The sequence below is a fragment of the Camelina sativa genome, chromosome 8, assembly GCF_030686135.1.
Source record: "Camelina sativa cultivar CO46 ecotype springtype chromosome 8, ASM3068613v1".
NCBI lineage: Eukaryota > Viridiplantae > Streptophyta > Magnoliopsida > Brassicales > Brassicaceae > Camelina > Camelina sativa.
In genome coordinates this window covers 12,989,484-12,999,799 of record NC_141887.1, presented here as the reverse complement: position 1 = coordinate 12,999,799, position 10,316 = coordinate 12,989,484, and the positions used below count along the sequence as shown (strand labels likewise).

General features: G+C 43.5%; 1 protein-coding gene across 1 annotated transcript; it reads right to left on the bottom strand.

Annotated features, from left to right (window-relative positions):
- Nucleotides 1–1,036: 1,036 nt before the first annotated feature.
- Nucleotides 1,037–1,435, bottom strand: LOC147940038 (uncharacterized). Its single transcript, XM_087461117.1, has one exon. The coding sequence runs from the start codon at nt 1,433–1,435 to the stop codon at nt 1,037–1,039; it is 399 nt and encodes a 132-aa protein (XP_087317243.1).
- Between the last annotated feature and the right edge of the window lie 8,881 nt (nt 1,436–10,316).

Here is a 10,316-nt window from a genome sequence, read left to right as displayed (position 1 = left end):
CTCTCAGCCACCTTCTCGGCTTTTTCAGAACCCGACCTCTTCCCCTTCGCGACCACAACCTTGATTCTTGAATAGGCAGTTCAGTTCTCCTCCCATCTCCCTCCTTTTGCATCTGAGTCGACATCCCTGGGATCGGTTATTGTACTCTCCAACGTAGACATGTCCCTACGTCGTGGAGATCTACGGACAGTCCTCGCTACAGGGCTTCGGGAGAGAACCCGAGTGGTCATAAGATCGGGTGCTCGAGCATCATCTCGGGTGGCTGATCGGGTTGAGCATCAGATGGGGATTGGAAACGTCCACCTAATAGCACGGGACACGAAAAGTCTCCTCTCTCCTGGAAATCTCGAGCAGGATCGCCTCATTCTCCTGTTTTGGCAGAGGCGGAGGTAGATGAGGTGCCCTTCTTCTTGTAGGTTTTGATCTTGGGAGCCATAGATGAATCCTTGAAAAGAGAAAAGAACACTAGAACTCGAGATCAATAGGGTTAGTTCCCAAAAATCCAAGAAAACTCGACCCTTAGAGAGAAAATAGAAACTTGGAAGCTAAAGAAGTTTAGGATTGAGAGGGGACTTATCGATTTTTTTATGTTGGAGAGGGGAGGTTTGGGTTCCCTTAAATAGAGGAGTTAGCTGTTAGGGTTTCTCCGAGAGTGGGATAAGAGGTTTGGGTAAATCGGACTTCACTCTCCACTCGAGCATAAACTCGATCTAGCGTGTCATGTACGCCATCGGGTCCCACCTCGGGTTCTCCAAAATATTTATTACACACATTTGGGACTTCCTCCCAAGTGAGCTTGTTTACAGTCACTAAGCTTAACTTTCGATGTTTTTCAATCATTGTAATTGGGATAGAGAGGTTTGAAAATCCTCTCTAATGCAACAGACTTGTTCAATGAATTTTTTTATTTCTCTCCTGGTTCTACAGCAAAGGCAGTTTGAGGTTCTTGGCAATGTTGGATCATCCTTTGCAGCACTTGAATGGAGAAGACCTGACCATTGATAGTTGGCCTTCTTATTCCGCTTTTGATGTTAAATTAAATCTTAAAGTGCTCTCCATGTTCAATATTTATTTGTCCATTCTTCACATCGATTACCGCACCAACTGTTGTCAGAAATGGCCTTCCGAGGATCAGTGGATCTTCTGGTTCCTCATCCATGTCTAGGATTACGAAATCGGTGGGGATTTCTACTCTTCCAACCCTGAGAGGCAATTTTTCCAGGACACCATGTGGGTGCCTAATAGTCCTATCAGCTAGGACTAAGTGCAGGCTACTTGGTTTAAAATTGCTAAAATTCATCTTGTTGGCAACTGAAAGTGGCATGATGCTAAATGAAGCTCCTAAATCACACAAGCAATTGCTGAAAATTCGAAGACCTAGAGACATTGGAAGAGTGAAAGAGCCAGGGTCCTCCAGTTTCTCTTGGATCTTCATCTCTACATCTAAACAAACTTAACTCATTATGATTGCATTCCCAATTTCCCTAACGGCTTCCTTTGATGTTATCTCCCACTGAGCTGTCTCTTTGATAATTTTCTCTCTAAGAGCATGTGGCGGCAAGAACTTAGGAACAGGGGCTTTCCGGTTAGATATACGCTCTGCAAGTGCTTCTAATTAAATGTGAAGTGTTGCTCTGAATCTTTCCTCCAATTCCGCTTCCTCGGTTGCAGGAGGTTGTGATCGATCTATCATCTGAATGTCTGCTCGATGGTCTATCCGATCAAGATCATCGGGTAAGGCTTCAGGTTTCGCATCGAGTAATGCGTCAGTCAGTAATTCCTGAGTTGACACTCGATCGTCAGCTCGATCGGGGTGAATTGATCGCTGATAGGGGTGATACTCGGATAAGTAGTGTTGTCGCTCATAGATCCGACTGTGATCCATATCCTCCCCTTCCTGATCCTCACTGTCCTGAGTGAGGTAGTCAGCTATATCATGAACCCAGATGGCATGTGTGGTTGCATAGTCCTTCGGGTCCCCCACATAGGATCCAGAAGAAACGATCTCGCCGCTCCTTATAAAAACTCTCACAAACACACCATACTCCACCTCATCTAGTTACTGAGTCGCACAACCAACCATCCGTAGCGACCGATTAACAAGAGAGGTGGGCTGGAATAATTAATTCGGTCCAGCCACGGACAACACTTCCCCACAAACACTCCAATTCACTATCCACTCCTCCAGTGTCGAATGGCACCTCCACCTAGTGTCGAACGTCACCCATCGCACCACTTGCAAACAACACACATGGTGTTGATTGACACTCTCCTAGTGTCGGTTGACACCAACGCCCACGACATCACTTCCATCGATCTCCCATCATCCAAACCTAACTCCAACAGTCCTCTCATGGGACCCAAACACACAACAGCATGCTGGTGTCGCCCGACATTCCAACCTTACCACAAAACTCTCTATACCGGCACAATACAAACACTTGAATAAAACACAAACCAACCGTAAATTTCACAATCTCACCATTGGATACGAAGCATATAGCACCATGAATCTCCCCACCAAATTTCAGCCAAAATTGGACTCCGTTTCATCCTCCAAACTTTGCTTCGAAGTAGCCATCTCGAACCAGTCCATGCAGCCCATCTGCAGGTGTTGGTGTCGACCGACACCCCAATGGTGTCGAACGACACCAACCCAGAAATTACAATCCGAGCCTCCCTTCAAGCTTCTCGCTGCAAAACCCTAATTCTTCACTACCATCTAATCCCTAATCAAGTAAACATTAAACTACACGACTTACCTGGATAACACCATGAGAGAGCCTCCTTGTCTATCCATATCCACTAACAAGCTCCCATCCTTCCCCTCACACATGAAGAAGATAGAACTCCCCTCTCCTCCTGTTACGCCCCAAGTACAAGGTCTCTTCTCCTAGCATCCCTAATGCACGACGAAGAAGATGCTCCTCTCAAACCCACTGCTTGATCTCCTCTTCTCCCTCACACCAAAACTTTCTTCCTTTTTCCATCCATTTTCAAATAATCCCCTTTGTCCTCTCTTCAAAAAGAGAACCCACAACTCTCTTCTCCCCTTTTAGGACAGGAGATGCCCCCCCCTTCACTTGGCGTCGAGATACCACTTATATACTCGAGCCCCTAGGATTTCTTAAACCACACCACATCAAACCAACGATTAAAACTTAACCGCTAAACTCGGAAAAATTTTGGTGTCGATCGACACTCCTCTGGTGTCCCTCGACATCCACCCCCAAAATCCTTTTTTGGTTCACGGGTGTTACAATTCTCCCACTCTAACAAAAGATTCGTCCTCGAATCTGGACACACAGCCACTCATCCGCAAAACTCCTCCAACCACTGTCGCAACGGTTTGCACCATCTAACCATCCGGTCTACTGCAGCCAGGATACCACTGGTCCAAACCAACCTAACCCCACTGGTCAACCAATCCTGACCCCACCGGTCGACAAATTCCTAACCCCACTGGTCAAAACTAAACCCGGGATTGAACCACTATCAACCCCGACATCCACATTTAGTCATTATGCTTAAACACACATCCTAGACATTATTTGATCCCAACTCATCCACTCTCAGGTCAAAACCTTTAAGTTATACTGATCTCACTCTTAGACCATCGTCCTCGAGCAATACCTTCTCACTCTTGGTTTGTCACCCTCGAGATCTTAGTACCAGGGGAACCACCATCCCCTCTAGAGAATCACCATCTCCCATGAGAACCACCATCTCTTCTACCACTCTCAGGGCCCACCACCCCTCAAGCTATCGGTATACAGGGGAACCACCATCCCCTCAAGAGAACCACCATCTCCTTATAAGTTTCTCAGAACAGACCGTCCATAGAGCAAACAAGTCTCGACGTCTCAAAGCACTTCTCGACAAGAATTACCACCCATGGTTCGCGTAAAACATCGCAATGTCATACTAACCACCATACACTCCTTCCCAAATACCACCATGACCACTAACAGGTCACACCGGAAAATTACCCACACCTCAAGATAGTTTCCATACACTTTCAAAACATAGCAAAACTTTAACTCCCATAAACCTTTCCATTTTTAGAAACATTCTATTTATGGAAACTTTCCATTTATAGAAATCCTGAGTTATTTTTCTATGCAAGTCTATTTCAATTACAGAGCCTGTCCTAGAACCGTTTACGCTCTGATACCAAATTAAAACAACCGCAACCAGATTCCCTGTCCCCACACAGGATCCACAGAAAACGATCTCACTGGAACCCCACAATTTCGGCGAGACAACTGGCGTAGAAATCGCTCCTGATAAAAACTCCCACAAACACACCAAACCCCAATTCACTATCCACTCCTCTAGTGTCGAACGGCACCTCCACCTAGTGTCGAACGTCACCCATCGCACCACTTGCAAACCAACACACATGGTGTTGATCGACACTCTCCTAGTGTCGGTTGACACCAACGTCCACAACATCAATTCCATATATCTCCCCTCATCCAAACCTACCTCCAGCTGTCCTCCTAGAACCCAAAAACACAACAACATTCTAGTGTCAACAGACACCACCTTGGTGTCGCCCGACACCCCAACCTTACCACAAAACTGTCTATACCAGCACAATACAAACACTTGACTAAAATATAAACCAACTGTTAATTTCACAATCCCACCGTTGGATACGAAGCCTATAGCACCACGAAGATCCCCACTAAATTTGGGCCAAATCGGACTCCGTTTTATCCTCCAAACTTTGCTTTAAAATATTCATCTTGAACTAGTCCATGCAGCCCATCTGCAGGTGTTGGTGTCGACCGACACCCCAGTTGTGTCGAATGACACCAACCCAGAAATAACGATTTGAGCCTCCCTTCAAGCTTCTCTCGTCGCAAAACCATAATCCTTCACAACCATCAATTCCTTAATCAATTAAACATTAAATCACACGACTTACCTGAATAACAGCCATGAGAGAGCATCCTTGTTTATCCCAATCCACCACCAAACTCCCATCCTTCCCTTCACACAATAAGATGGACCTCCCTTCTCCTCCTCTTATGCCCCAAGCATAAGGTGTCTTCCCCTAGCATCCCTGATGCACGACGAAGAAGATGATCCCCTCAAGCCCACTGCTTGATCTCCTCTTCTCCCTCACACCAAGACTTCCTTCCTTTTTCCATCCATTGTCAAACCATCCTCTTTCTCCTCTCTTCAAAGATAGAACTCACAACTCTCTTCTCCCCTTTTAGGACAGGAGATTGCCCCCTTCATCTTGGCGTCGAGATACCACTTATATACCTGAGTCCCTAGGATTTCTTAAACCAAACCGCATCAAATCGATGATTAAAACTTAACTGCTGAACTCGGGAAATTTTTGGTGTCGACCGACACCCCTCTGGTGTTGTTTGACACCCACCCCCAAAATCTCTTTTTGGTTCATGAGTGTTACAATTCTCCCCCTCTAACAAAAGATTCGTCCTTGAATCTGGACACACCGCCACTCATCCGCAAAATTCCTCCAACCACTATCGCAACGGTTTTCACTATATAACCATCCGGTCTACAGCAGCCAGGATACCACTGGCCTAAACCACCCTGACCCCACTGGTCAACCCATCCTGACACCACCGGTCAACACCCTTCTGACCCCACTGGTAAACACCCTCCTGACCCCACCGGTAACAAAGTCCTGACCCCCTGGTCAACACTAAACCCGGTATAGAACCACCATCAACCCCGACATCCACATTTAGTCATAATGCTTAATTACACGTCCTAGACATTATTTAATCCCAACTCACCACTCTCAGGCCAAAACCTTTGATTTATATCGATCTCACTCTCAAACCACTGTTCTCAAGCCATACCATCTCACTCTTTCGTCGTCACCCTCGAGATCTCGGTACCATGGGAACCACCATCCCCTTCTGGAGAATCACCATCTCCCAGGAGAACCACCATCTCCTGTGTCACTCTCAGGGCCCACCACCCCTCAAGCTATCGGTATACAGGGGAACCACCATTCCCTCAAGAGAACCACCATCACCTTATAATTTGCTCAGAACCCACCGTCCCTAGAACAAACAAGTCTCGGCGTGTCTAAGCACTCCCTGTAACATTCGCGAACCAAAACCCCGGTTTAGGGATTGCATCGGTCGATGCAAGGCCGGTTATGTGCGGACGAGTTTAAGTTAAACGCTGCGTTTTGGGTTAGGGAAAAACCCTTAAACTCGAGTTTTGTTTCATTCGACAGATTTGGCCGTTTTTGTGAGAAAACAAGAGAGAAAAGAGTTCTTAACCGTTCTTAAGCGTTTTTGGGAGATTCTTGGAAGTTTTTGGTGTTTCATGGTGAGAACTGAAGCTTAGGACATAGTAGGAGCTTGCTAGGAGTGTAGATCTTGCGTTTTAGAGTCATAATCGTCTTGGCAAAGGTAAGTGCATGACCATGGCTTATCTAAGCTGGAGATTTCTCTGATCTGCTTGTTATGTGTTGTTAGGCTTGTTAGTATGTTATTTGGGACGTTGGGAAGCTTTCTTGTGGCTTGGGATCGAGGTTTGTGGTTGTAGGAACGAAGATCCGGCGAGAAGCTTCGGGGGAAAAACGATGCTCGGCATGTGCATCGGTCAATGCACTTTGTGCGTCGGTCAATGCAAGTGCGAGGACGGCGCGTAAAACCTTAGGGTTTTTGTGCTATGTCGAGCATGCGTCGGTCGATGCAAGTGAACCTTGCATCGGTCGATGCATATCATGTGTCGGTCGACGCAACCCCAACTGGTGTCGGTCAATGCATGTTTGGTGTCGGTCGATGCAGAGTCCTGGTTTGTTATTGTTGTTTGTTGATTGTTGGTTGATGGTTAGAGATGTCTCTATTGCTTGTGTGTGTAGCCCAGTAGATGGGAGGATTGCCTTACTGAGTGTTTATAAAATACTCATGCATTGCAATTTGTGTTTGTGGTGCAGGTAAAGGCAAAGTGTGATCGTGGAATCAATGCAATGAAGAGGAGGATGTTCTAGGGACTCAATTGGATGTTGTCAGGCTTGCTAGGTTGCTAGAGTTGAGTCGTTAGAATGTGGTTTAGGTTGGTGGTTCTATGATTCATGTTGTTTGGATTATTGGTTAAATTGTTATACTTTGGTATTGGATATTTATTATTGGTTTAATGGTTCCGCTGTTTGGTGTGGTTGTGGTTAGGAGGCTATTGGGTATGGGACCACTAGTTGTAGTTTATTTATTATTATTATTATTATTATTATTATTATTATTTATTATTTATTTATTTAAAAAAAAAATGGTCGGGTCGTTTCACTCCCCGACAAGAATTACCACCCATGGTCCGCGTAAAACAGCGCAATGTCATACTAACCACCATTTACTCCTTCCTGAATACCACCATGACCACCACCAGGTCACACCAGAAACATCCCCACACCTCAAGATAGTTTCCATACACTTTCAAAAAATAGCAAAACTCTAACTCCCATAAACATTTCCATTTTTAGAAACTTTCTATTTATGGAAACTTTCCATTTATATAAATCCTGAGTTATTTTCCTAGACAAGTCTATTTCCAATACCAAGCTTGTCCTAGAACCGTTTACGCTCTGATATCAAACTGAAACGTTTGCACCCGTATTTCATATCCCCACACAAGATCCACAGGAAACGATCTCACCGGAACCACACAGTTTCGGCGAGACAATCGGCGTAGAAATTGCTCCTTATAAACACTCCCACAAACACACCAAACCCTACCTTATCTAGTTACTGAGTCGCACAACCAATCATCCCTAGCAATCGAGTAACAAGAGATGTGGGCTAGAATATTTGATTTCGTCCAGCCACGGACAACGCTTCCCCACAAACACTCTAATTCACTATCCACTCCTCTAGTGTCGGACAGAACCTCCAGCTAGTGTCGAACATCACCCATCGCACCACTCGCAAACCAACACACATGGTGTCGATCGACACTCTCCTAGTGTCGGTTGACACCAACGTCCACGACATCACTTCCATCGGTCTCCCCTCATCCAAACCTAACTCCAGATGTCCTCCTAGGACCCAAACACACAACAACATGCTGGTGTCGCCTGACACGCCAACCTTACCATAAAAATTTCTGTACCAGCACAGTACAAACACTTGACTAAAATACAAACCAACCGTTAATTTCACAATCCCACCGTTGGATACGAAGCCTATAGCACCACGAAGCTCCCCAGTAAATTTCAGCCAAATCGGACTCCATTTCATCCTCCAAACTTTGCTTCGAAATAGCCATCTCGAAGCTCCTTGTCTATCCCAATCCACCACCAAGCTCCCATCCTTTCCCTCACACATGAAGAAGATGAAACTCCCTTCTCCTCCTGTTATGCCCCAAGCACAAGGTCTCTTCCCCTAGCATCCTTGATGCACGACGAAGAAGATGCTTCCCTCAAGCCCACTGCTTAATCTGCTCTTCTCCCTCACACCAAGCCCTCCTTACTTTTTCCATCCATTGTCAAACCATTCCAATTCTCCTCCCTTCAAATAAAGAACCCAGAACTCTTTTCTCCCCTTTTAGGACAGGAGATGTCTCCCCTCCCCCCTTCACTTGGCGTCGAGATACCACTTATATACTCAAGCCCCTAGGATTAAAACTTAACCGTTGAACTTGGAAAATTGTTGGTGTTGCTCGACACCCACCCCAAAATCTCTCTTTGGTTCACGGGTGTTACAGTTCCACATCGGTGGGTTGGTAAAACTAAATATATGTTGTTGATGTTATAGATATATTGTATTATGTGGATGTCCATTATCTGTCCATTATTATAAACCCTAAAACCTAATATTGTATCATATATATAAATATATATATATATATATATATATATATATTGTATCCTATGCAACAGATGAATAACAGAGAGAACTGTTTCCCTAAATCTCTGTTTATAACATATTATCAGCACGCTGTAAACATATTATCAGCACGCTATATCATTAGTTTGACAAAGAGTGTATTTTTTGTTTGAAAGAGTAATTTATACCTCAGAAATAAACATCGACTTTTACATCTCCGTTCCCGGGAACACTCAACGAGACTTCTACGTTTTGTTCCCTCTTAGCACCGTCTTTTCTAGGCCTGGGCAAACGGTTCAACCCGAAAGAACCGAACCGAAATAACCAAGTTTATTCGGTTTCGGATGTCCAGTTATTAGATATAAACCGATCGGCAGAACTTTAATTGGAGTTCGGTTCACGATTTGGTTCGGTTCGGTTCGGCAGACACTAACCGATCGGGTTTCTTGGTTAAGGAAGAATCATATAAAAAGACAAAAATCTTATATCTACTTTCATTTCTAGTTTTTTTTTTCTTTACTGCGAAAGGAGAAGTCCTCTTCTCTCTCCTTTTCTTCTTCGACTCCTTCTCTTTTCTTTATTCCTTCTTAAACTTGTTCTTCACCATCTCTTCATTATCTTCTTCTTCTCTTCCCATGCGACATAATTTCTCACTCAACATCGATCCATGGCATGTGTTTATCACTAGATTCGTCTTTACCAGCCTTCTCATCACCTAACTCAAGACTAGATTCACTGGTAAGTCTTCGTCTCTTATCGGTTTTCAAATTTTTTGTTTTTGTTTTTCTCTTTTTTCAGTTTTAGATGATGGATTTTTGATTGCATGTGATTCTGACGATGGTAGGACAGAGTTTGTTGGCTTTACATGGAAGAATACATCGGATCATGTTGGCTTTATGAAATGTTGATGAATAATCATGAATCACATTTTATTGACTTAGTCTATTTTTTGAAGTGAATATGACTTTATGTTATAAGAGAAAAATAAAAAGCCACTGTAAAATTTGCTATAAAAATGGCCATGAATGTGGATAAAAAAAAATAAAGTTATGGTCAACGTGACTAGTTTCTTCAGCTAGAAGTGAATAATAACTACAAGATATATTTATCTCATATATATATATATATGAGATACATCATATAGATTCATGATTTAATATCGTCGATCTATAACATATTAACTTTTACGTAATCTGTTTTTGGATGCGTTATAACACATGCATCATCTAATATTTCATTATTTAACAACGTTATTACTTTGGCATATATCGTGTCGCTTAAACGATCTATGATGGTGAAATTGTTTCATTACTTTGATTATTTTATTATTTGGTTTGGTGAATTGTTGGTTTGCGTTGGTTTGTTAATCGTTGTTTGTGAATTTTGATGTTTATGCCTCGTACTGTATATTACACGTACATGTTTGAAATAATTAGATTGGTTCTGTTAATTCTCTCAAACCAAAGGCATAATTAATTATTTTATTATAATATA